The 26,571-nt window shown below is 51.4% G+C and overlaps 3 protein-coding genes across 3 annotated transcripts; 2 read left to right on the top strand and 1 right to left on the bottom strand.

Annotated features, from left to right (window-relative positions):
• Positions 1-163: 163 nt before the first annotated feature.
• PMF1 (polyamine modulated factor 1) lies at positions 164-19,055 on the top strand. Its single transcript, XM_036343758.1, has 5 exons — positions 164-347; positions 14,704-14,809; positions 16,313-16,413; positions 18,076-18,271; positions 18,608-19,055. The coding sequence occupies exons 1-5, from the start codon at positions 187-189 to the stop codon at positions 18,659-18,661; spliced, it is 618 nt and encodes a 205-aa protein (XP_036199651.1). The 5' UTR covers positions 164-186; the 3' UTR covers positions 18,662-19,055.
• A 625-nt stretch (positions 19,056-19,680) lies between these two features.
• Positions 19,681-21,774, top strand: LOC118673203 (bone gamma-carboxyglutamate protein). Its single transcript, XM_036343759.1, is given in 6 exon segments — positions 19,681-20,739; positions 20,741-20,803; positions 20,805-20,875; positions 21,096-21,134; positions 21,324-21,393; positions 21,493-21,774. Coding segments are annotated over 6 exon segments (417 nt in total). The 5' UTR covers positions 19,681-20,701; the 3' UTR covers positions 21,629-21,774.
• Positions 21,775-21,873: 99 nt separating this feature from the next.
• On the bottom strand, positions 21,874-25,115 carry PAQR6 (progestin and adipoQ receptor family member 6). The gene is made up of 7 exons (XM_036343754.1): positions 25,041-25,115; positions 24,525-24,652; positions 24,208-24,413; positions 23,938-24,064; positions 23,517-23,613; positions 23,159-23,309; positions 21,874-22,798 (listed from the first exon to the last, which is right to left on the bottom strand). The coding sequence occupies exons 1-7, from the start codon at positions 25,089-25,091 to the stop codon at positions 22,524-22,526; spliced, it is 1,035 nt and encodes a 344-aa protein (XP_036199647.1). The 5' UTR covers positions 25,092-25,115; the 3' UTR covers positions 21,874-22,523.
• Positions 25,116-26,571: the final 1,456 nt, after the last annotated feature.

Here is a 26,571-nt window from a genome sequence, read left to right as displayed (position 1 = left end):
GTGCACTACACGCTACTCACCTGTGCACAGGCCTCGTCCTCCAGCAGTTTCCCCTCCCCCGTGGGCGACTCGGTGACGGACATTCCGCTGCTTCCAATCGGACGCGCCCAATGCCGGGAGCGGCCAATCGGGAGCTCCGGTGGGCGGGACATCCTGGCCCGTTAGATTTGGCGGTTCCATTTTAAGATGGCCGAAGCTAGCAACGCCAGTGTTGGCAGCGGCTGTGAGGAAAAAGGGCGGGAGGGGTCGTCCCCCGAACCCGTGTCCCCTGACACTACCATTTCGAGGATGAAGCTTCTCGACACCACAGTAGATACTTTTCTCCAGAAGCTGGTCGCCGCTGGGAGGTAAGGTGAAGGAAGTGGGGTGAGGGCAAATCTCAATAGGTTGGCGCGTGAGAGGAAAGAGGAGCGAGTTTGGGCCGCCAGAACGTGAATCCCGCGAGACCAGCTCGGGCCAAGGCAAACGGCAGTCACGTGGGCCCGGGTGGGAGGCGTGTGGACCGGCGGTCCGAGCGGGCGGTGGCCCCGCGCCTCCAGCCGGTCGGGTTTGGACCAAAACTTCAGGTGGCGGAGGGGAAAGATAGCGGCTCCGGAACCAGAACCAAGACCTGACCGCCCTGTGCCTCCGTCTCTCATCAGTGAAATGGCAACAGTAGGACCTTTCTCAGCGGGTAGTTTTGAGAATTAAGTACACGAAAGGCGCTTAGTGCCCGCCACATATAAAGCATTAGAACTGTATTATTACGGGAATAATACTGCCTTCACTGGGTGGTTGTGTGTTACCATAGAAACTTTTTTCCTGTCTGATTTTTATTTTCCACGAACAGTACTGTAACGTTGTTGGACACTGACGCGTTTTGCCCGGGATCCCACCACCCAGCATGTTGGTGAAACGCTGTTAGTGGAGGCGGCTCGATAAAGCCCGCTCTCTCTCCGCCCCGAGGCCCCACACCTGTGCTCTGGCCCTGGCAGGTGCGATGCGGTCGCTTGGGCGGCCTCCCCTGCAGGGAAGGGCTTGTGGGTTTGATTCCCGGTGAGGACGGGCAGGAGGCAGCGGATCTAACCCTCACCCTTTCCCTTTCTCTCTCAAAATCCATTTTAAAATCTTCGGCAACCAGGGCATGTGCCCCGACCAGGAATTGAACCGTGACCTCCTGGTTCATAGGTCGACTCAACCACTGACCACCGGCCGGCCCCTGAGAAATGTCTGAGCGCCGCTTCCGCCAGGCATTGTGTCCGGTGCTGGGGAAGCAGACAGGGCCCCTTATTGGAGCTTACATTCGGTGGGTAGAGACACTCAGTAAACAAAGCAATCACAGCTGGGTCAGGTAGTGAACAGGTGAGGTGATAGGAGCAGCTTGGGGGGAAAGGAACACACGAGCTAGGCTGGTTAGGGGCGCCCGCTCTGAGGAAGTGACATTAAACAGAAACTTGAACAGTGCGAGAGAGAACTAGAGAAAGTGCATGGGCAAAGGGTACAGCTTGTGCAAAGGCCCCAAGGTAGTCAGGGCATTCTGGGAACTGGCAGAGGCCTGCTTGGCTACAACATCATGATCAGAGGGGGATTGAAATCAGAAGGCTGCCAAACCGGTTTGGCTCAGTGGATAGAGCGTCGGCCTGCGGACTGAAAGGTCCCAGGTTCGATTCCGGTCGGGGGCATGTACCTTGGTTTCGGGCACATCCCCAGTGGGGGGTGTGCAGGAGGCAGCTGATCGATGTTTCTCTCTCATCGATGTTTCTAACTCTCTATCCCTCTCCCTTCCTCTCTGTAAAAAAATCAATAAAAAATATTTAAAAAAAAATCAGAAGGCTGGACAGACAGGTGACATCCTTATCATCTAGGGCAGAGGTCCTCAAACTTTTTAAACGGGGGGCCAGTTCACTGTCCCTCAGACATTCCACACATGCGCACTGCGGGCCCCGGACGAGTGGGCTGCTAAGGAGGACAGGTAGCGGCGGCAAAAACACCCGAAGGGGCCGCATAAATGTTTTCGGCGGGCCGCATGTGGCCCGCGGGCCGTAGTTTGAGGACCCCTGACCTAGGGTCTAATTTCAGTAGTATTGAATTTGATAAAATAATTGTTATTTTTATGGGCCATTTATGACACACCATTATATGTGCAGGCAAGATCCCTCCTTTGATTGATTGATTTTTCCCTACTCATTTTTGTCCTCTCCCCTCCCCATAGGCCCTGCATTCTTTTCTCTTGCCTGTATGCCCTCCATTTATTCATGTACAAATATTTATCAACCACCTACAATGTCCCAGGCTCTGTTCTAAAAGCTGGAGATATAACAGTGATCAAGACAGAATAGTTGTTGCTCTCATGGAATAGACATTCTAGTGCCGTAAAGAAAAATAATCAGGGTAAAGGAATAGAAGTGGGGAAAGAGGTCTGTGTTAGTGTGAGTGCAGTGAAGTGACATTTGATTATGTTTGTTTTCTTGTACAATATGTTGTTTTGTGTGTATATGTTTTAAGTTTATATGAATGATAATTGTGCTACATATCTTTTCACTTAACACCTTTTTTTCACTGCAAGGTTTATTTGGTGTTTTATTTATTTTAAAATATATTTCTTTATTGATTTCAGAGAGGAAGGGCGGAGAGAGATAGAAACATCAATGATGAGAGAGAATCATTGATTGGCTGCCTCCTGCACACTCCCTACTGGGGATCGAGCCCGCAACCCAGGCATGCGCCTTTGGCCGGAATTGAACCTGGGACCCTTCAGTCCGCAGGCTGACGTTTTATCCACTGAGCCAAGCTGGCTAGGGCTATTTGGTGTTTTAGTTGGTGTGAACTTGCATAGTTGGCTGCATTCATTTGTAGACTCTCTTTATATTAAATGGCAGTGTACACTATTCTGATACGTATAATATACAAAATACTATCTTTTAGAATTATTATGCACCAGACATGCAATACTGGATTTATACATTAGATCCCAGGATGTGCTTGATTAGAGAAAAAAAGTTGGAGTAGGCATGTTGGGTAAAAGGAACCACAAATTATATAACACATAGTAAACACACATCTAATTTGAAGGGCACTGTGGGGTCAACACCATTTAAAAAATTATTTATTTAAAAAAATATATTGTTGAAAGTATTACATATGTCCCCCTTTTTCCCCTATTGGCCCTCTCCAGCCTGCCCCTGCCCCCCACCCCAGGCCTTCACCATTGTTATCTGTGTCCATGGGTTGTGCATATATGCATACAAGGTCTTTGGTTGATCACTTCCACCCACCCACCTTCCCCCACCTTTCCTCCAAGATTTTACACTCTGTTCCATGCTTCCATGTCTCTGGATCCACTCTGTTCATCAGTTATTTTGTTAATTAGATTCCACATATGAGTGAGATCATGTGATACTTGTCTTTCTCTGACTATTTCACTTATCCTGATACTCTCCAGGTCCCTCCATGCTGTCTCAAAGAGTAACAGATTCTTCTTTTTTACTGTTGCATAGTATTCTATGGTATAAATGTACTATAGCTTTTTTACCCACTCATCTACTGATGGGCACTTGGGCTGTTTCCAGATCTTAGCTATTGTAAATTGTGCTGCATGAACATAGGGGTGCATACATTCTTTCTGATGGTGTTTTGGGTTTCTTAGGATATAGTCCTAGAAGTGGGATCACTGGGTCAAATGGCAGTTCCATATTTAATTTTTTCAGGACGCTCCATACTGTTTTCCATAATGGCTACACCAGTCTACATTCCCACCAGCAGTCAACACCATTTTTTAAAATGATCTAACCATGTCCTGTAAGTGCATATGGTTCAGAGCTTTTCAGTGCTGCTTGTCATTCCAGTTCTTATTCGTTGCCTCTTATGGACACTTTGCCTCGAACTCCTGCCTCCACAAATTACACCAGGGTGAATGTCCTTGTACATCCCCACATGGAGCAGTGCTAGCATTTCTGAGGTCTATAATGGAGGGGAATCACTGGGTCGCAGGATTTACACCCACCTGTGTTTTGTCAAATTTCTTTCCAGAAATGTTGTTCCTGTCTCCTACATCCTCACCATCACTGGGTGTCCACCATTCTAACATTTGCTATTCTGAAATTGTGAAAGAGATATTTTATTATTGTTTGAATCTGCATGTCATTTATTTCCTCATAGGTTTGGGCCTTTCCTCATATAATTGTTAGTCATTTTGGCTTCTCTTCTGCGAACTGCTTTTTTATATATATATATATTTTATTGATTTTTTTACAGAGTGGAAGGGAAAGAGATAGAAAGTTAGAAACATCGATGAGAGAGAAACATCGATCAGCTGCCTCCTGCACACCCCCCACTGGGGATGTGCCCGCAACCAAGGTACATGCCCTTGACCGGAATCGAACCTGGGACCTTTCAGTCCGCAGGCCGACGCTCTATCCACTGAGCCAAACCGGTTTTGGCCTGCAAACTGCTTTTTTATTTTTCCAGAACCCTTTTTTTATTTTTTAATTGGGGTTTTTTATCTTGTTTTTCTGGAGTTCCTGGTATAATATAGAAATCAATCTCTTGCCCTGACCGGTTTAGCTCAGTGGACCTGGGAACTAAAGGGTCCAGGTTCGATTCTGGTCAAGGGAACTCAGTTGCAGGCTCCTCCCCAGCCCGGGCTGTGGTCAGGGCACGTGCAGGAGACAACCAATCCATGTGTTTCTCTCTGTCTTTCCCTCTCCCACTGTCTTCTAAAAATGAATGAAAAAATATTCTCCGGTGAGGATTAAAAAAAAAAAAAATCTCTTGTCAGTTTTAAACTGAAGAAGGAAATATTTTTTCTGTCTGTTAGGTACTACCTTTGTAATGTCCTTTGAGGAATAGAAATCTTTAATCAAATAAAAAGCCCCACAGATTATAGTTTGTACTTTATCCAGGAGGATGAAGCAGAAAGAGAAATGCAGTAATCCCGGGTGACCCCTCACAAGCTGTATGGATCCTCATGACTCCTTTCTCAGCCTCCAAACTAACTCAGCATCCCTCAAACAGTCATAATAAATTAAGTTTTGATTAATCTGTTTTTTAAACCCTTAACTTTCATGTGATTACATTTCCCCTCTTATGGTTTTGTGTTTTTGGAGTCTTGTTTAGAGGTTATACTCACACCTAGGTCACAAAGATAATCTCCAATGTTTTCTTCTGTTACCCATCTTATCATTTTACTCTCTACTTAAAATCTTTAATCTGTCTGGATTAAGGTGTAGGGTGGTGGTCTCAGCCAGTCTCGTTTTTCTAGTTTTCCCAATCATGTCAACTGAACAGTTTATCCGTCCCCACTGCTCTATGGAGCTCCCTTTGCCATATGGCAAGTCCCTCTGCCTAATGTGCTCCTGGGTCTCTTCCGCACCACTGAGCCAGCTACTCATTGCTTATCGCGGTGCCTGTCACACACACTCAATAGTAGTTTTGGAATAAATGAAGATTCCCAAGTCACATCTCTCTGCTGAGCTTCAGATCTCTGTCTCCAGTAGTTTAATACTAGAAACCTCCACATGGTGTCCCACAGAACCAATCAAGCTCAGTGCGATGGAAGCAGGATTTGTCCTCCCTCTGTCGCCTCTAACTTAGTTGAAAATACCACTGTCTACCCCAGCCGTGGGCAAACTACGGCCCGTTTGAAATGAATAAAACTAAAAAAAAAAAAAAGACCGTACCCTTCTATGTAATGATGTTTACTTTGAATTTATATTAGTTCACACAAACACTCCATCCATGCTTTTGTTCCGGCCCTCCAGTTCAGTTTAAGAACCCATTGTGGCCCTCGAGTCAAAAAGTTTGCCCACCCCTGGACTACCCATTCTCTAGGCCAGAGGTTTGGGAGTTCTCATTGACCCCTCCTTCCTTTTCACTTCCAGTCAACCACAAAGCCCTATTGATTCCCGCCTCTCTCCTCAATCTCCTTTCCATCCTGGGCCAGTGCTTTAGTTCATACCCTCATCATCTATCTCACTGGATTGCTGTACCAGCCTCCACATAGGCCTTCCAGCCTCAGTCTTACCCCCTCCCTCAAGTCTACAGCTCATATTTGAGCAGGTCCTTCTGCTTAAAATGTTTAATTGGTTCAGGGTTGCTTCCAGAATCATATGTAAGCTCCTTAGCTCAGCATACAAGACCATTCACTCCTCGGCTCCTCCATCTCTCCAGCTGTGGTCAGGGCGATGGGCATACGACACATGCACACTTGCATGCACTGCACACACACATGCACATAGCTTTTCTGCATTGAGTGCTGCCGCTATCCCCATCCATGCCACCTGCTTCTTCCACTTACAGCTTTTCCTTCCTAGAACATCCTTCTCCTCATTTGGTTAAATAGAACTTCCTCATGGCTGGTTTCTACATAGAAAGGGCTCAATATATGACATGTATGACTATAGACTTTTAACATATATGCAAATACTTGACCCTCTCCCAAGTCATTAAAAGTCCTCAATCTCCAAGAACCAGTACTTATACCCAAAAGTCTCCCCATAATAAAAGCGAATTTATTCTCATCAGTGATCCAAAGAGATATTTTAAACCCTGGATTGACTTTCTCCACAACTTAGTCTTTTTTTTTTTTGGTTTTTGTTAATCCTCACTCGAGGATATTTTTTTCCATTGATTTTTAGAGAGGGAAAAGGTGGGGGGAACATCCAAGTGCCCAGACAGGGGCCAGCGATTGAACCTGAAACCCAGGTGCATGCCCTTGACTGGGAATAAAACCTACAACCCTTAGGTGTGTAGGCTGATGCTCTAACCATTGAGCACACCAGCCAGGGCAACGGCATATATTTCATGAAAATATTAGCTTGACTAGAAGGGCAATTTGTATGATGCACCCAAGAGTAACTGGAAGATGGCTGGGCTCTCAGTTCCCACAGACCCTGCCCTTGCCGTCTTAATCAGTAAGGCATCTTAATAGGGCATCTTCTTTTCATTGGACCTGTTGGGGCAAAGATTTCTGCACCTGTCCTCTCTCAGACTTAAGAACATAGAAATGTGGCCCTACTAAAGCTTATGATTTGTGACCTCTGCCTTGTCCTCCAAAAATGAGGGTTTCTTTTCTGTCCGCACAGACTCCCAGACCTTCTGAGAAACAGCTATTCCTGTTTAGCTAAAGCCAGCAGATGAGGCTATCCCCTTTCTACATTTCGTTATAAATCAGGACCCTCCAAAAGAGGCTGTTGGTTTGGGGTGGTATTGGTGGGGCCCTGGTTGAAGACCAGTTAGCACTTCAGAAGAAAGCTGGGTCTGCTACAGGTAACCATTGGCACCCCAGTAGCTGTGCCACATGTGGTGTCAGTCCATGGTGCTGAGAGGAGAGGTGATTGACAGTTCTTATGTTCTTAGATGCCAGACTGTGACCAGTGCCTGTCCTGGTCCAGAATTCCAGCCTGGGATGTGCTGTGCACTGTGTGATTTTTGCATAATAAATTGATTAAAGCTCATGTCTGACAGCAAGGAAAAAGCTAACTGCATTTGTCCATGAACTGGTAGTTTCATTTTTTTTAATTTAAATTCTTTATTGTTTAAAGTATTACATAGGTCTCCTTTTTCCCTCATTGACCTCTCCCTGGCTGCTCCCACCCCCCGGCACATGCCCTCACCCCCCTATTGTCTGTCCACTGGTTATGCTTATATGCATGCATACAAGTCCTTGGTCGATCTCTCACCACCACCACCCCCACACCCCAATTGGTAGTTTTAAACTAGTGGCAAAGATTATTGGTGTTCACAGGAAACAGTTCTTCACAGGAAAAAGTGGTTAAATATATAAATTATTCTAAGTATATGTCTCAGAAATATCTTTCTTTGAATGTGCAGATGATGCGTGCTGTCAGTGATTCGTTTCTGAAGTGGGTATGACTCATCAGACTGTGGTTTGCGGCTTCAGCTCCATCATGCCGATTCTGTTCTTCATGTTTCCAGTCTACCTCTCTCTACTCCCACTGTGTCTGCTTTGCTGAGTTTGCCATCACTGTCACTGGTGCCTCTTGAATCCATCCTCACACAGCAGTCTGAGGGAGCTTTCTAAAGTATGCATCTGAAGTTCCATCTGTACTTAGAACCCTTTTCTAGCTCCTTCCGTCATGATACAGTCCAGACTATGTCTGGCCCTTCCCTGCTTACCTCACCAGCCTGCAGGCTGTGTGGCATGGAGGCAAAGGGCACCTGGTCCAGAGCCAGATGGCTCCACCACGTCCCAGCTGCATGACCTTGGGCAAGCTTCTCTGCCTCAGCTTTCTCTTCTGAAAATGGGATGATGATAATAGAACCTGTCTCATAGTTACTGTGAGGTTTAAATTAGTTGCTCCAGCCCTGGCAGGTGTGGCTCATTTGGTTGAGCGTCGTCCTGTGCACTGAAAGGTTACCAGTTTGATTCTGGTCAGGGCACATGCCCAGGTTGTGGGCTTGATCTCGTCGGGGTGCATGTTGGGGGGTGGGGAGTGCATGCACATTGATGCCTCTCCCTTTTCTCTATCAATATAAACAAAATTTTAAAGGGAAAAATTATTTTAAAAATAAATTAGTTACTCTTTGTAGAGTCCTTAGAATAATGCCTAGCTCTAGCCAGTGCTCAATAACTATTTCCTGTTTGTACATCTTCACACATGGGCCGTGGGCATGCCCACTACTCTTTAGCTACGCAGCCTGAAATTGGTAGAGTGGCCTTGTGTAGTAGGGCCCACTGGCTCAGCTTTCCCAGTCACCTGAGCCTGGTCTTGGGCCTTTTATTGATAGGTTTGGGGCATGCTGTCACCAGCTACAGCTTGTTTGAGAGATGTTAGCAGTCTGAGGCTTGAGCCAGGACAGGCCCTTCATATGGAAAAGCTGCTGCAAACAACTGAGTGGGGCTGGAAACTGGATGGGGCGTGGTCTCGGGATCACCAGGGCAGGCAGACAGTGTGCTCCAGGCTTGTGGAGACTCAGATATGGCTGCCAGTCAGCCCTGCAACACGGGCAGTCCCAGCACAGGAATAATGACCCCGTGTCCCTCAAAGCTGCCCGGTGCTGGGAGTCCAAGTAAGTGCTATGTTTGTGCACTGGCCCTTTAAATGGAACACCTGGGTCTCCAGAGGCCTCGAATCACTCAGCCACAATCCCCGTAGTTGTGGGGACTTTGCTTCCCAGCTCTGGGAACCTGAGCTTGGGGTCTGGTGTGGAGCTGGGACCCTTGCTCCTCTTGGACGGCCTCTGCAGAGACGATCTCCCTCCTGACGTGGGTGTCGGACTAGCCTGCTCTGTGCCTCACCCTTCCCACCAGCCTCAAGGTGCTTTCTTTACTTCTAGTTGTAGGACTTCCACTCAACCAGCTTTCAGGCGGTTCTGAATGATGGTCGGTCTGTATTTCAGTTGTAATTCTGTTATAGACACCTCTCACTGACACCAGAGAGGTGTTAGCGGACAAGACAGCCTCCTGAGCCAGTGGGAGCAGGCTGTCCCCAACCTTGATCCTTGTCTTCTCATATAAATGAGTTTATAGGAGACCTTGACTGTGTTGTGAAAGCCAGCTTATTAAAGCATGCATCCTTATTGAAAAAAGGAGAAGCAAAGCAAGCAAATACATGTGTCTGACTTGAAGCACAGATGGGCCCTCAGCTCACTGAAGAGCAAGTTGGATGGGGGTCTGAGGCGCTTTATACCCTCCTGCCTGTAGGCTTCAGAATTCCTCTGCTGACTATTTCGGTAGATGAATTCTCAGCCCACCCCCCCTCTTTTTTTTTTTTTTTTTACTGTGTTGTGGCCTTCCCAGAATTCATGAAAAGCACCTGGCAATTTTATCTTGCCAAGCCTTGAGACTGCTGGCTTCTCTGCTTAGAGAGTAAAATGGCCCTTTTTTTCCTTCCCCTTTCCCCTTGCCTTTCTGCATTCTCTCATTAGGGGAGGTGTTTCCATTTGCTCTGTGTCCTCAGCTGGGGAAGATAATGGCTTGTTAGCTGCAAACTGCCCACACTGTTTGGCTTTGTTTTAACTTTCCTGTCTCAGTTTCTCTATTTCTCCTGCTCTGAAATCCTGAAACAATTTTGATGTGGTTGTGGGAGGCAGTAAGTACAGGCGTTTACCTATGCCACCATCTTGGTTCCCAAAAGACATTTTTAAATACAGTCTTCATCATAAATCACTGACCTCTTATTTTCACCAAGGGACATTTGTTGGTTTTTCCCCCTTTTTCTTTCTCAGCCCTGGGGCTGCCTACTGTACACAGGATGAGGAAGGGGAGAGGGAAAAAGAAGAGAAACATTAAATGAAAAGAGCAGCTGTGCAGGGGGTGGAGTATGGATTTCTGTCACAAGGATCCCTTCTATCGTCCGAGCTTGACGCGCCAGTCCCTCCCTGCCCTCTGGTGGACAGTCTGTGAAACAGGCCTTCAGTTGGGCAACAAGTTAACTATGGGAAGGAAGTGCAAGCCAGGGCTCCCTGAGCATAGACTGCAGGAGCGCATGTTTACTTGTGTGCCTCTCATCTTCCTGTTCCTGCACAATCTATCTGCATGTTAACTGACATGGACAAATCACCAGAGCTTGATTCTGGGCTTAAATATTTTGAAGTCACTTTTTTAAAGTTAAACTTATGTGAAAACTCAATTTATGGTGAGTTTTTAAAAAATGCAGTAAATGGCCCTGACCAGTTTGGCTCAGTGGATAGAGCGTCGGCCTGCAGACTGAAGGGTCCCAGGTTCGATTCCAGTCAAGGGCATGTACCTTGGTTGCAGGCACATCCCCAGTAGGAGGTGTGCAGGAGGCAGCTGATCGATGTTTCTAACTCTCTATCCCTCTCCCTTCCTCTCTGTAAAAAAATAAATAAAATATATTTTAAAAACAAAACAAAAAACTCCTTAAAAAATGCAGTAAATGAAATGCTGACAAGGTGAGTTAAAAAACAGACATGTCTCAAATATTACATAAGTATTTAAGAGAAAAAATAAGAAATGTTAAAATCAGTTAATATAGTCATTTCTGTTTTGAAATATGGTAAATACCGGTTTTTAAGTTACTTTCATTGATGATAAATGTAGCACTTTTAGGGAGGCCACAGTTTAACCTTTTCTCTCTAGTGGGGGCCAGTCTGTTCTTCCTGCAGCTGGGTTGGTTTCTGCACATACGGTTGTAATCAGGTTGTATTTTACTAAGCACTTGTCCTCTGCAGGGGAGGAGACTTCTCAACTCTGGGAAGTAGAGTCATTATGTTCTTCTTCCAAGGAGAGGAGAGGGCGTGAGGACTGTTCTTTTGTAGCTAATGTGGAGCATTTCGGTGTGCTGTGAACTGTGCTACTTATATATGTAACTATTTAATTCTCACAGTAATTTTATGAGGTATAGACACAGTTATTATCCCCACTTGACAGAGAAGGAACTGAGGCTTGTAGAGGTAAATAAGGTGTCTGAGAGCACTCAGCTGGTGAGTGGTGGAGGAAGGATTTGAAACCAGGCAGCCTGTCTTCAGAGCCAGTGCCCTTACCCAGCACATAGCTGGGTGGCCCTTGTGTACTTTTGGGAGGCCAAGGCTGGGAGACCATTCCAGCAGAGGGCAAAGAGGGGCTTGGCAGAGAGGACTCTGGGGATGCTGTTGTGGGAGAATTCTTCAACCCAAGCCTTGGTATCCTGGGGTTCAGGTGGGGGTGGGGGTTGGGGGCGGGGAGGGATTGCCAGGGTGGGAGTGGGATCAGTCTGGGGCCAGGCAGCTGCTGGGTCTTGTGTGCTACTACCTATCCAGCACTGTTCTGGGCACCCTGGAGATCCCCAAGTATATTTTTTCAGGAAGTTCGTACCAGCATTCAAATCATTCCCAAGTGTGAGCTGGCTCTCAAAAAAGGAATTGCTGTGGGGGATGGGAGGAGGGGAAATTGAATGAAGGTGGTCAAAATGTACAAGCTTCCCATCATAAGTAAGTTCAAGGAATCTGATGTACAACATGATGACATTGGTTAACACAGCTAAATGGTGTATTTGAAAGCTGTTAAGAGCAGATCCTGCTCTAGCTGGTTTGGCTCAGTGGATAGAACATCAGCCCTCGAACTGAAGGGTCACGGGTTTGATTCCGATCAAGGGCACATACCTTGGTTGCAGGCTCAATCTCCAGCGCTAGTTGGGGCTCGTGCAGGAGGCAACCAATCATTGTGTCTCTCTCACATCGATATTTCTCTGTCTTCCCCCCTTCCTTCCACTCTCTCTAGAAATCCATGGAAAAAATACCCTCAGGTGAGGATTAACAAAACAAAGAGTAAATCCTAAGAGTTCACACCACAAGTTTTTACTTTATTTTCTTTTTTTTTGTATCAACAAAAGATGAAAGGTGTTAACTGTGTTGTTTCATAATACATGTCAGATCATTATTCTGTATATTATACAGTACTGTATGTCAATTATATCTTAAAGCTGAAAAAAAAAGAATCCTTTTCCTCCTGTACTTACTGACATTGGCCTCTAATTTGTCTGCCTTCCTCCTCATGTTTGCAGTGTCTATTCCCCATCTTATATGAATGCACACCTTCCTGGGGTCCTTCACTTTCACTGAATTCTCAGACCCCATGAGCACACAGGAAGAGTTCATGAGCAGCACTGGTGGGCAGAATGTGCCTCATCCCTGCTCTGGGCCCTCTCTCCTGCCAGCTGCTGGAACCAAGGAGAGATGTGTCTAGTTCAAACCCTCTGCCTATCGAGTGGGCTGGGAGGAACAAGATCTCCCATGTCCAAGCCAAACCCGTTTCAAGCCACAATTACCTGGTTTCGATTCCAGTCCCACTTGGTCAGACATGTGTCTCTCCACATTCCTTCATGTGGCCAGACTGCGTGGCGAGTAGGGCCAGCAGCAAAACAACAAGATTTCACCCAGGCTGTGTGGCTCAGTTGGAACATTGTCCTGTACACCAAAAGGCTGCAGGTTCGATTCCCTGTCAGGGTACTAACTCAGGTTGTAGGTTCGGTCCCAAGTTGGGGCATGTATGGGAGGTAACCAATCAACCAATCGATGTTTCTCTCTCCCTCCCTCTCTCTCTAAAAAAATCAATTAACAAAAACACAAGATGTCTGGGATTCTGCTTAGGGTCGAAAGGACGCCCATCATCTGTTCTTTGTATTGTCCTTTTGTTACCCAGGTTTAGCCTCCAAGGTGTACGAACATCAAATGTGTACCGCCAGAAAGGTAAGAGATTCGTCACCCTTACCAAGAGGTGAACTATTGGATGCTTACAACCAGCTCTCAAAATAAAACCCTGGATTTCAGTGTTTGTCAGTCTCTGAGGTGTAAATACTCCTAATGGTGCATCCTGTACATCCCCTACCAGGGCCAGGAATCAAGCCTGCAATCGAGATACATGCCCTTGACTGGAATGGAACCCAGGATCCTTCACAGTCCATGGGCAGACTCTCTATCCACTGAGCCAAACTGGCTAGGGCACCCCCGCAACTTAAAGATGATTCCCATGATAGACTCTCTCGGCCTGGGATCCCAGAGGCACTCTCTGCAAGCGGCCATCACCACATTCCCGTGTGGGCTTCTGTTTGCCGCCATCTCCATTGGAAGCTCCAGGGGCCACACCACCCAGTGCCTGGTGGGCGACCAGCACACAGCGGCACTCTGAATGTTTTGTAGACGGGAAGGGCCTGGGAGTAGGGAGAAGGGAGAGAAGACAGCCAAGAGAGTTCATTTAACTTGATTTCTTTGTACAAGAGGAATAGCCACTGGAACGATACTGGGTACCTTTTGATACAAAGGATGTATCAGTGAGGTGCTCTCAGCGGCCAGTGACAGAGACCTGACTTTAAATGGCTTGAACAATAAGAGAAATCCATTACCTCACCAACAAGAAGCTCCAAGATAGGGCGGCTCCAGGTTGGTGTTTAGAGACCCCAGTTCTTCCTCTTTCTGCTCTGCCTTCTTCGGGATAAACTCTGCCCCCACAGCTGCTGAGAGCTGCAGGCATCACCTGGACATAGCCATGTCCTTCAGGAAAGGCATCCGCTCCTTCCTGTGGTGTTCTCTATAGGAATGAGGACAGTTCTCAGAGGCCACATGCCCTGCCCTAGCCCAGCCCTGAGAGGGGACTGGAATGACCAAGGTTCTCAGTGTGGTGCCCAGACCAGCAGGATAAGCATCACTTGGGAGCTTGTTAGAAGTTGGTGGGGGAGGGCAACGATCTGAGTGGTTTTTTAAAAAATTGATTTGAGCAAGACGGGGGAGAGAGAATCATTGATTTGTTGCACCCACTCAGTTATGCACTCACTGATTCTTTTTTAAAAATCAGTTAATATAGTCATTTGTTTCAAAACTTGGTAAATACCATTTAAAAAACGATTTTCATTGATGATAAATGTAGCCTAAAATTTTAGAGAGGGAGGGAAACACCAGTGTGAGAGCTATATCGATCAGTTGCCTCTTGTACGCAACCTGACTGTGGGTTGAGCCCACAACCTGCATATATGCCCTGACCAGAATCAATGCACAGGATGACACTCCAACTGAGCCACACTGGCCAGGGCCAGTTGATTCTTGTATGTGCCCTGACAAGAGATCAAGCCTGCAACCTTGGTATACCAGGATGACACTTTAATCAACTGAGCGACCCAGTCAGGGCCTGCGATCTGAATTTTAAAAAGTCCTCCTGGTGATCTGATGCTTAGTAAAGTTTAAAAAACAGAAGGGGTGCCCAGGCAAAAGCCGACGACTGATGACTGGTGTCTGACCCTCCCCACCTTTGCCTTCTCTCTTCTCCACCAGCTACCAGAGGTTCACTGACTGTTATAAGCGCTTCTACCAGTTGCAACCTGAGATGACTCAGCGAATCTATGACAAGTTTCTAACACAGTTGCAGGCATCCATCAGGGTGAGTGACAAGAAGCCCAGCAGCTACTGTTTGTTGGCTTGGGTCCTGCCTCCAGACTCTCACCTCCTGGAGGCAGGGACCCTCCCCTCCACTGTCCTCACTCCCTACAGCAGTGGTTTTCAACCTTCCTAATGCCGCGACCCTTTAATACAGTTCTTCATGTTGTGGTGACCCCCAATTTCATTGTTACAAATTGAACATAATTAAAACATAGTGATTAATCACAAAAACAATATGTAATTATATATGTGTTGTCCGATGGTCTTAGGCGACCCCTGTGAAAGGGTCGTTTGACCCCCAAAGGGGTCGCAACCCGAAGGTTGAGAACCACTGCCCTACAGTGTCTTTCGTGCTGCCAGGCTGCAGTGGCAGTTTCCCTCCCTTCACACAGTGCGGGTATCTTAAATGCCCCTCCTGTCACTGTCCTGTATTATAATTGTGTTTATATGCTGTCTGCCCACTAGACCTGTGAGTTCAGTGAGAGCACGTCTGGGTCTTATTCTTTGTTTCTCCAGCACCTGGTGCAATGCCTGGCACAGAGGCAGCATCTAACAAATTGTTGGAACTGCATACTAGAGGGAACACAAAGAAGGACAGAATCCCATCTCTAGAGCAGGGGTGGGCAAACTTTTTGACTCGAGGGCCACAATGGGTTCTTAAACTGGACCAGAGGGCCGGAACAAAAGCATGGATGGAGTGTTTGTGTGAACTAATATAAATTCAAAGTAAACATCATTACATAAAAGGGTACGGTCTTTTTTTTTTTTTTAGTTTTATTCATTTCAAACGGGCCAGATCCGGCCCGCGGGCCGTAGTTTGCCCACGGCTGCTCTAGAGCAACCTGTGGGTCGCGACCCCTTTGGAGGTCGAACGACCCTTTCACTGGGGTCGCCTAAGACCATCGGAAAACACATATATAATTACATATTGTTTTTGTAATTAATCACTGTGCTTTAATTATGTTCAATTTGTAACAATGAAATTGGGGGTCACCACAACATGAGGAAATGTATTAAAGGGCCGCAGCGTTAGGAAGGTTGAGAACCACTGCTCTAGAGAATGAACCGGTCCTGTGGTTACACCTCAGGATGGGCCTCTTAAGCATCCAAGTGTTTGTGGGGATGACGGCAAGGCCTGCAGCGCTCAGATGGGCAGGAGAGAGGCTTGCTGCAGGCTGTTTTTAAATGTTTTCCATTTTATCCTTCCTTTTATTTACTGATTTATTTTAGAGAAAAACATTGATTTGTTTTTCCACTTATTTATATTTTGCATTTATCAACCACAACCTTGGTGTATCAGGATAATGTATAACCAACTGACCTATCCGGCCAGAGCCTATCTTTATTTCCTTAATGTAAAAGTCACATGTAGAAAAACTAGAATGTCTGTGTAAAGAAACAACAGAATTTAGCCCAAATCTTACTAAATGCAGTTAGCAGTTTAGCATATTTCTAATATAAGCTTGTCTAGTATCATTATAGCTCTTTCTTCCTTTCTCTTTAGGAGGAAATCTCTGAAATCAAAGCAGAGGGAAACCTGGAAGCTGTCCTGACTGCCTTGGATACAATTGTGGAAGAAGGCAAAGACCGAAAGGAGCCAGCCTGGTGAGGACCACAGGAGGGCTCACAGAGAAAGGGGCAGCACTTCAGCATCTTGAAGGAGCTTTTTTATTGTTCTTTATCCTCATCCGAGGATATTTTTTCCATTGATTTTTTACAGAGAGGAAGGAAGAGTTAGAAACATCAATAAGAGAAATATTGATCAGCTGCCTTCTGCACACCCCCTACTGGGGATGTGCCCGTAACCAAGGTATATGCCCTTGACCAGAATCAAACCTGGGACCCTTCAGTCCACAGGCCGATGCTGTACCCACTGAGCCAAACCGGTTAGGGCTCCATTGATTTTGAGAGAGAATGGGAGGGAGGGAGGGAGAGGGAGAGAAACATTGATGTGAGAGAGACAATGATTGATTGCCTCCCGCACACACTGGAATCAAACCCATGACTCTTATGTGCCCATGCTGATGCTTAGCCATTGAGCAACATCAGCCAGGGCTTGAGGGAGCTTTTATGATGGACCCATAGGTATGAGACTCTGGGCTCACAAGAGAGGACCCTGTGACAGGGACAGGTGGAGAGGACAGACACCAAACAAGAACTCCCATCAGTGACAAGTATAGCCCCCTCTGGGGAAGAGAGTCCAAGGGCAAGTACATGCTGTCTAGGGGTTTGAGGCGGCTGAGGGAAACCTTCCTGGGAGCTCATTTCGGAATCTGTCTAGCCGTGAGAGGATGGGGGAGTGGAGGAGGCAGAGTTATAGGTTTGGAATCTCTTCATTTGTTCATTCAACCAATTTTAGGGAACATGGACTGTACACCCAGTAGGTGCCAGAGATTCCACAATGAACAGGACACGAAAGACCTGGTTCTCCTGGAGCTGACATCTCAGTGGGCAGCCCTGCTGCCTGGTGTCCTGTGCAGGATAGAGAAGAGGGCCTGGGATAAGGAGTGGAGAGTTGAGGCCACTAAGAGCAGGATGGCCTGAGCGCCTGCCTCCCTCCACCCTCTCCGGCCTGAATAGGATTCCTAGTCCAAGGAAGTAAATATCCTTTTTGTGCTTTCGAATTGTTTTTATGCTTTGTGATCTTAGTACTTAAAAGAATGAAGTTTTATAACTGAAAAAGAAATTTAAAAAGAATCTATAGTGGCTTCCACCCCAGTGCCTATCAGAACTGACCTATCTCCTCATTCTGGGCATCCAGAACCCCCTATAATCTTCCCTTGTTATCGAATACCAGGGCCTCTCCAGATCTGGGCCCATTCTCAGGCAGCCAGTCCATCTGGGAGGACTCATCCTGCCACTACCATCCCCACATCTCCAGCTCAGTCTAGAGTGGGTGCACCATTAGGGCACATGGTCAGCAGCACAGAGGCAAAGGCTGAAAAGTCACCTCTGGCTCTGGAGTGTTCGAGATGGGGGACTGTATGTGGGCAAGAGGAGAGTGTGGGATACTGCTGGGAAGGCTAAGATACAGGGTGTGAGAAGGGGGAGGTAGATTCCTGGGCACCAAAGCTGAGGGACAGGTTAGCATTTCCATCAGGAGTAGTCATGCGACTGGGTCCTAGAAGGTGGGAAGGACCCCAGAAGAGACCTTAAAAGCCAGTCCACTTTGAGATGGGAGGTGGGAACATCACTGATTAGAGCTGAAGAGGAGCCCTCATCCCATGTCCTCCGCCTTCTTACGCTGGGCTCCTTGCCACTCTCCAGGCGCCCTAGTGGGATCCCAGAGAAAGACCTGCGCAGCACCATGGTGCCCTACTTCCTACAGCAGCGGGATGCCCTGCGGCGCCGGGTGCAGAGACAGGAGGCTGAGAATAGGCAGCTAGCAGATGCCGTCCTGGCCGGGCGCAGGCAGGTGGAAGAGCTGCAGCTGCAGGGCCAGGCTCAGTGGCAGGCTTGGCAGGTAAGTGTTTTGGCCCTGCCCTCAGGCACCTGTTCCCCTGCTGCAGCAGAGAAAACAGACCGAGAGAGATCAGAAGATGTGGGGGACACTTTGGGGCCCTTATTGGAGATGGACTCTGCTCTGGGGAGGCCCAGTCTAGGTGGCCAAAGCACCAGCCTGACATAAATGCCTGCTGAGTGTCAGGGGGAGGGAACTCCTTACATGCCCTGCGGGGCCCTAACATGAGCCACAGACCCACATCATTCTCGGGGAACCCAAGCCTGAAGGCAAGAACAGTCGATGGAAAGGATTTGGATGTTTTCCTCTCCCAATTTCCTTCTCTCCCATTGATGGCAGGCTCTACACAGAGGACAGAAGGACCTGGTGGCCATGCTGAGGGAGCCTGAGTAAGGGGGAGATGGCTGGCCCAGGAGCAGAAGGTGGTCAAGAGCCCTGTACAGCTGCAATGTTGCCTAGTCCCTGAGCAATGATGGAATTCGCTGGGGGACGAGGTGTGAGCAGTCCCCACTGCCACTGTGCCTTGGGGAGCCCTCAAGTCACACACACTACCTTCCGATTCCTCCCTGTTTCCTTCTAACTTGAGGATTCTTGGCCAGATCCATGCCGGCCGTCGCCTCCCTCCCACCCCCCACCCCCTCACAAGCCTGCTACTTCCTTACCCCTCCCTAGGACCTGGTTTAGAAATCTGTTTTCAGTCTCCACTGATTGCCCCTTTGCTGGCCAGCTGAAGGCCCATGCCATGTTCCCTCCACATCCGTAAATAAACGTCCTCCCTGCACTGTAATCTGTGCGGTGCTTCCGCTGTCTGGGACACTTGTGGGCCAAGACCCCCTCCGGGGCTCCTGAGTTCTGACCCCTGGAGGCCTCAGCTGGAGTTCACCGAGAGCCTCCAGTCTCAGGTGGGTTGGCAGGGGGGCGTCTGACCTTCACGTGCAGAGGGGCAGTGAAGCTCCTTATCACAGAACCAGGACCCTGGGTTCCTTGAGGCCAGGACAAGCTTTCACAGTGTCACTGACCAACCCAGTCCACTCTCCCTAGGTTTGGGTTAATTCTGACAAAGGAACAGGTGCCTGCGGGCGGGCCAAAGCACTCACCGTGGCCCTCCAAACAGCTGGACGCATAGTCCTCGTTTCTCAGGCTTCGCTCACCCAGGGCCCGCAGAGCATCAGGAGGGGCTCAGCAAGGCAAGATGGGTGCCTCCTCCAAACCAGGGGGCAAGAGGGGGGTCTCACCCTAACTCTCTGGAGAGGCTTGGCTGGTCTGCCTAGGACAGTGATGGCGAACCTATGACACGCGTGTCAGAGGTGACACGCGAACTCATTTTTTTGGTTGATTTTTCTTTGTTAAATGGCATTTAAATATATAAAATATCAAAAATATGTCTTTGTTTTACTATGGTTGCAAATATCAAAAAATTTCTACATGTGACACGGCACCAGAGTTAAGTTAGGGTTTTTCAAAATGCTGACACGCCGAGCTCAAAAGGTTCGCCATCACTGGCCTAGGAGCACTGGGACACTCAGGAAGACATCAGGTGGCCTCTGCTTGCCACCCCTCAAATCAAGCACATGGCTCTTCTCTCCACCTGGAGCTGCAGCATTCAACCATCCAGTTGCCCCCCCATCCCCTTCTACTCAGCCATAGGCCTGGGGCGGGGGGGGGGGGGGCAGTGTGCTGTCAGGTGAGTGAGGTCACCCCCCGCCTCCAGGTTGGGCTGAGGCAGAAGCAGAGCTCGGGGTGGGATGGGGGTTTTCATACGAGGAGCCTGCAAGGGCAGGAAGAGAAGCAGAGGGTCAGGAGCCCAGGGCTCTCCATCTCCCTGCTCCTCAAAGGCCCTGTGAGGGCACAGGGAAGGGGTCCTTACCTTCCACAGGGACCCATCCTTAACCGCACGCCCAGCCCCTCCTGTGTTGGCTTTTGGCTCCTGGCCTTGTGCTACCTGACCATTCTCCTGTCCTGACCCACAGGGCCTGACTAAAGTCTAGCCACCCCCACACCAGGCCTGCCTTTGGCGTCTCGAAGGGTGAATGAGGCCATCACTGGGCACTCCCTCCCTGGGGTTTGGCTCCTGCCCACGGCTGACAGTGGAAATCACAATCATCGAGCGCTGCAGCCAGTTCTGCTCCGATCTATTTTGGACCTCTGGGCCCCTTCCTCTCTGGGTCCCCCCACACCCTCCTGGCCTGTTTAGCTGAGGTTGGGTCTCCAAGAGAGAGTAGGGGCTAGGGGACCTCAGTGGCCCCTTTAGGGAGGGGCAGGGGGCATCCAGAGGCTGGCAGTCTCAGATTACCACCCACCCTCCTCCTCCACTCCAGGGGCCTGCCCAGGCTGCCCTGGTTCCAACCACAACATCCTTTGGGGTTTGGCCTATAGATCTGGGGCGGATGACCCCAAATAGCCCTGGCAGAGTCCCCTGCGACCCGCCTGCCCATGATCGGGCGGCCCACCCTGGCCTCCAGGGCAGGGCCCAGAGTATAAATGGTGCTGGAGGCTGGTGGAAACACCGGAGTCTGAGCAGACCAAAGCCACCTCAGAGACACACCATGAGGGCCCGCATGCTCACCCTGCTGGCCCTGGCCGCAGTCTGCCTCGCTAGCCAGACAGGTGAGTCCCCCACTTTGCCCCAGCCAGTGAGGAGGGGAGCACGCACTCCTCACCCCTCCACTGGCAGTCCCTCTGGCTGTCTAACCCCCTCCTCCAGGAGGGCCGGGGCCATCCATTTGCCCTGCCTCTGTCCTTGTGGAAGGAGAGGAGAGAGAGCAAACTGCCAGAGAGGCAGGGGAGGAGGGGGCTTAGGGGTAAACTGGGGTCCTTTCTTTTGCAGATGCAAAGCCCAGTGGTGCAGAGTCTGACAGAGGAGCAGGTAGGAGGCAGGCCTGATAGGGGCTTTGTGCCACATCACCCAGCTGCCCAGCGGTCCCTCACCCTGGCCCCCTCAGTCCCATTTTCCCCCTTCTACTGGCTCCTCTCTGGCTGTTAAGAAGGCCAGCCTGCTCCCCATCTTATCCCCCCAAACTCTCAGCCACCTGATCCCTGCCCCTCTGCTCCACAGCCTTTGTGTCCAAGCAGGAGGGCAGTGAGGTGGTGAAGAGACTGCGGCGCTACCTGGATCCCGGGCTGGGGTGAGAAAAGGAGTCTGGGAGGACAAGGAGGGCCCTGGTGACGTGGGAGGGGAGGGGGCAGTTTGTGTGGAGGCTGATGCCACTGTGTTGGGCTGTCAGAGCCCCAGCCCCAGCCCCCTACCCAGATCCCCTGGAGCCCAAGAGGGAGGTGTGTGAGCTCAACCCGGACTGCGACGAACTGGCTGACCACATCGGCTTCCAGGAGGCCTACCGGCGCTTCTATGGCATAGCCTAGACTAGAGCCTGCCGCCCTGCAGCCCTGCCGGCGGCCCCCTGCTCTGGCTCCTCTCCAGAACCCCTTCCCCTGCCCTTGCCCTGACCTCCCTGCCCTACAAGTGTGGGGTCACCATCTGCCCAGCAGCGCCAGAATAAACTCCAGAAGAGGAATTGGTGGCGTCTGACTTTATCTATGGAGGGCGGGGGAGGTGCTGGGAGGGTGGGGAGAGGCAGGGGTGTTTCACCTCCTTCAGTCCCAAAAAGTGCTTCCCAGTCAGTTGACTTTATTTATTTGTGTCTGCCTCATTCCAGAAGCACTGAAGGTGGCTTCCTAAAGTCGAACCAGGGTTCCCCCTTTGGCCCAGCACCCTCCCCGCCACCCCAACCCAGTGCACCATCCCTGACCCACCCACATAGACCAGACGCCCCGAGCTGAACATCTTGAGTACACGACTGTGACCAGAACAGACTCGTCACCACAGGCCAAGGGCTGCCAGCGGACAGCACTGCCTGGTTTGGGGGGTGAGGGCAAGAGTGGGCCTCCTGACCTGGTGAACAGCATTCAGGGTAGGCCTAGGTTAGTCATGTTAGTTCTTCCTTGGGCTAAGCAGAGACTTCCAGGAGCACCAGAAATGGGACTAGATGAAAGGGCCCTAACACCTCCCCATCCCAGCCTCTGCCCGGGAAGGGGAGGCTCTCCAGCCTGGACACACACACCTCCCCTCTCAGACCCTCAGCACTTCCCCAGCCCCATCAAGAGCTCGCTCACTGACCCTCCTGCTCTCTGCCAGCCCCACCGGCTCCTCTCCTCTGCCTTTTCTCCTCTGCACTCTCTCAGTCACTTCTGCTTCCAGGCTCCTATGTGCCCCACACCCTTTCAGGTCTGGGTCTGGGCTCCCCCCAGCAACAAGGCCTTACTGTTGTTTGGCGTTAGTACCCCCCTCCGGCGGACCACCCTGCAGCAGGGGGCATGTACTAGGGGCCCGAAATAGGGAGGCTGTGAAGGCAGCAATGATGAGCAGGTTCCCCGCCACTGCCAAGCCCAGCGTGGCCACTGTGCCTGCCAGGCCCAGGGGGGTGGCCTGTGTGGCCAGCCAGGCTTGGCGAGACTCCATATCAGCCAGCACCGCTTCCAGCTGGAAGTGGGTGCCCAGCACTGCACAGATGTGGAAGAGCTGGTGGCTGTGGCCTGCGGGGAAGGTAGGCAGGTCAGGGCACATACCCATTCCCAGGGCTGCCCCAACTCACCCTCTGACCCATGGCAGGTCACCCCATCACCTGGGCCTGCTACTACCCTAAACTTAGGAATAGGAAACCTGATTCCAAGAGTTCCTGGAAGGAGTGAATGAGCAGATATGCATAAAACACGATCCCCAGCATACATACGACTAGTTTTGCTGCTATCGGGGAAGCGGGGGGTGGGCCTGGACTCCGAGGACCCTCCAGTGCACTGTCTCCTGGCTGCATGCGCCATTTACTCAGCTCAGTCTCTGGGTTCTGGGAAGCTGTCTCCCTGGCCCTTTCCTCACCAGGCTGGGCCTGCTCTCACCAATGTAGTCAAAGCGTCCTGGTGCCAGCCGCTCAGGCAGGTGAGAGGCGAAGAGAAAACCAGTGAGCAGCGCGCACAGCAGGTGGTAGCCATGATTGGTGCTGAGCGCCTCTTGCCCACAGCTGTGGCCCCTGCCCCAGCACAGTCCCAGCTGGCAAAGGAAAAGCAGGGCTGAGCAGGAGGGATTGGAGAGAGAACCCACATGTGTCTGGAATCGGGAGGGGGGGGGGGCAGAGCCAGGCTGGGTGCTGGGCCTGGAGGGGAGGCAGCAGGGCTGAGGTGAAATGGAGGGCAGGACCGGAAGGGGCACTGAGAGGACAGGAAAACGGGCCTGACCAGGAGCCCTAAGCCCCCTTACCCGATAGAAGAGTGGGAGGTTGTCAAACAGGAAGGGGTAGGCGAAAGCGCCCGTACGGAGGATCTTACTGAGCCCAGGGCTTTCCAGCTCACGGAACCTGGGAGGCAGGAGGGAAAGGCTGGTCACCATCCTGGGGCTAGGGTGGGAGTCAGAGGGGCAGGAGGCTCTGACCAAGATGGAATGTCAATGCAGCTTAGTGACACATGACCCCTCTGTAAATGACCACATCTGTGAAATGGGTGGGTGGGAGGATAAAGGAAACGGCAGGTATGGTGCTAGCGCACAGGCTCCGACACAGCAATTCTCAATCAATGGTCCCGTGGCTCTTAATGATGTTCAAGAGTGATCCCAGGTGTGAGTGTGCCTGCGGCGCCCGGTCCTGTCCCTCCGCCTCCCGCTTCAACACTGGCCGAGAACCCACCGAGAGTAACAGGAGAGGCCGGTGCACAGGAAGGAATTGAGCGCGGCGGCGGGCACAAAGAGCTGGTGCAGGCGGCCGTGCAGCCAGGAGGCCGGCATGGAGTAGGCGGCGTAGGGGAAGGCGCAGCCTGGGGGACGCAGGGCAGCAGCTGAGGCCCGCAGGGCGTGCTCGGGCGGAATACCGCGCGCCGCCTCTCCCCCCTCCCCCCCACACACACCCCAACTCTGTAGTCCCACCCCTGCCCCCGCCTCCCGCCTCCCGCGGGCTCACCCAGGCTGTAGAGGCTGAGCGCGCCGTAGTCCAGGAAGTAGCAGATGTGCCGCGCGCGGGGCGACATGGAGCTGAAGGTGTGCGCACAGCACGACGCGAAAGGGTAGAGGCAGGTGGGCAACAGGAAAACGAGCAGCGGCCAGTGGTAGGGCTCCGCCCGGAAGCCCGGGCCTCCCGCGAGCACGAGCAGACGCCACAGGAAATACCTGCCGCGGCACGTGCTCAGGGGGCCGCGCAGTCCCGCAACTTCCGCCTTCCGCCCACAGCCGCCCGAGCACCCTCCCCCTGAGCGCAGAGCCCGGGACAGCCGCCCTCACCAGGTGGGCAGGAAGTGAGTCCAGATGTTGACAGTCTCGTTGGTCATCTGGAAGGAGCTGAGGACACAGTCCAAGGCCGAGCTGGTGGGGCGGCGGTAGCCAGACACGATGCCGTCTTCCCAGAACACCTGGGTGGGGGGCGGGGTCACTATGCTGGACCCTCTCTCTCCAGGGGAGAACTTGCAGGATTGAAGAGAAAGCGCTGGGGGTCACCATGACCCCAAAGCCAAGCTAAATCTGACTTCCCTCTCATCACAGGTTCCAATACCCAGAAAGCAGATGAGACAGAAGAGCCGGAAAGGGGACAAGATAGGATGGGAGAGTCGCCGGGCACAGACAGGGTGCTCTGGGGGAGGGGACTCTAAACGAGCCTGCTCCTTAGAGAACAGGAGGGGTCTCCCGCTGGGATGGGAGGGGTAAGAGCTAGCTTGCAGGAGGGACGTCCCCGATCGCGGAGAGAGAACCTCAGTCCCAGCAGTCCCCTGGGGGTAGGAGTTGGCCAGTGTAGCCCCTCACCCGGGGGACCTGGTGGACTTGAAGGAGTTGGGGCAGCTTGAGACTGAGCATGGTGGCCCGCACCTCCACGTTGACCTAGAGACAGAGGGTTGGGGGAGGAAATCAGGTATCTGCCCCCGTCCACAGACTCCTTAGCACCCAGGTCCAGGCTGGGCCTGGTCACTGAGTGCCAGGGTAGCTGGCCTCAAGCGGCTTCCTTCAGGCCAGGAGGCGGGCCCAGCTTCCCTGACCCCTCCCCATCCTAGCCTGGGGGCATTCATTTTCCCCTTAACCCAGCACAAAGTGGAGGGGCCTCCTCCCCAGCTGGAATACTGTCTCGGTAACCCCGACCCCGGGTCCCATCCCCCAGCCCTCCAGTTCCATCTCAGGAGAAGCCTAACTCGTGGAGGTCAGTGCAGAGGCCCCAAGCCACCCACCACCACCAAAAGCCCTTGGCCCAGTGTGCAGGCTGAGCCCCCAGAATTCCTGGAGAGGCCAGATGCCAGGGCAGGGAATTAGGGGGATGCCTGGTTCTTCTCCGAGGACACTTGTGCCCCTGGACATTCAGGGTCTTTGTCCCCGAGCCCCCTGCCCCTCAGCCCCAGACCTGTGCAATGCCTCCGGGTGGCCGTGGCTCTGCTGCCCGCCGGCCTCAGGCCGCCTCTCCCAGGCACATTCCTTGGCACAATTGGTGGGGCTGGGCCAGCTAGGCGGATGGAACCACCCTAGGAGGAGGGAGAAGAGGACACTCCCCCATCTCCCAGGGCCAAAACTTTCCAGCAACTCCACAACCTAACCCCGCCCCTCTTCCTGCCACCAGCCTCACACCACCAATCTGTCCCCCAACAGTGGGGGCTCCCTGCCCCTGACCTAGGGACTGGGCTGGGCACAAGACAGACCTGGTCCCTAGTCCCTGCACCCTGGCTGAGCTTTATGATAGAGGCCTCAAAGGTATTCCTTGCCCAGGAGTAGGATGGGGGTGGTCTGACCCATCCTGAGTGCTGCCCAGTGGCCTGGGGGAGGGGTGGGAAAGCAGGATGCTGGCTGAGCTCTAGCTGCCCTAGGGGTCCTTCCTTTACCATAGGGTTTAAAAGTCTATGTAGTGTGCTGTAGCCTTGGAGATGAGGGAGGGGGCTGGAGCTGGCCCTAATTTCCCAGAATGGTGACAGCCCCAGGTGAGCTTCCTTACCCAGAGCTTGACTGGAGCTCCTAAGCAGGTGGGTCAGCAGGCCCGGGTGCTCCTGCCAGCCAGGCCAACGGGAGGGAGGAGAGTGGCAGGCCGGCAGGCCAGGGGATGGGAGACAAAGGAGCCAGAAAACAATCCCAGCCTTGTCCAGCCTCTGGGAGCAGCGCAGGGTGGCCCAACCCCATTAGCAGGCAGCTCACTGGGCCTTCAACACACAGCCAACCCCTCCAGCCTGACTCAGACCCACTGCGATCAGGACTGGCCGGAACAGCCCTAGCCAGGATGCAGCCAGTGTGGTGCAGGCTCCCAGATCTGGCTGCGCCACCATTCCAGTCCTCCCAGGAGCTGAAGGTGGGCGCTGCCACA

Source organism: Myotis myotis, unplaced genomic scaffold, assembly GCF_014108235.1.
Source record: "Myotis myotis isolate mMyoMyo1 unplaced genomic scaffold, mMyoMyo1.p scaffold_m19_p_18, whole genome shotgun sequence".
NCBI classification, from domain to species: Eukaryota; Metazoa; Chordata; class Mammalia; order Chiroptera; family Vespertilionidae; genus Myotis; species Myotis myotis.
This window is presented reverse-complemented; position numbering and strand designations above follow the sequence as displayed.

Bases quoted from the DNA above. Each gene is read 5' to 3' on its own strand.
- PMF1 (XM_036343758.1), top strand. From the start codon at position 187: ATGGCCGAAGCTAGCAACGCCAGTGTTGGCAGCGGCTGTGAGGAAAAA. The intron at 16,414-18,075 runs GTGAGGACCACA...GCCACTCTCCAG, and splicing joins GACCGAAAGGAGCCAGCCTG to GCGCCCTAGTGGGATCCCAG. The intron at 18,272-18,607 runs GTAAGTGTTTTG...CATTGATGGCAG, and splicing joins CTCAGTGGCAGGCTTGGCAG to GCTCTACACAGAGGACAGAA.
- PAQR6 (XM_036343754.1), bottom strand. From the start codon at position 25,091: ATGCTCAGTCTCAAGCTGCCCCAACTCCTTCAAGTCCACCAGGTCCCC. The intron at 24,414-24,524 runs GTGAGGGCGGCT...GTGCCGCGGCAG, and splicing joins ACTCACTTCCTGCCCACCTG to GTATTTCCTGTGGCGTCTGC. The intron at 23,310-23,516 runs GTAAGGGGGCTT...TTCCTTTGCCAG, and splicing joins ACCTCCCACTCTTCTATCGG to CTGGGACTGTGCTGGGGCAG.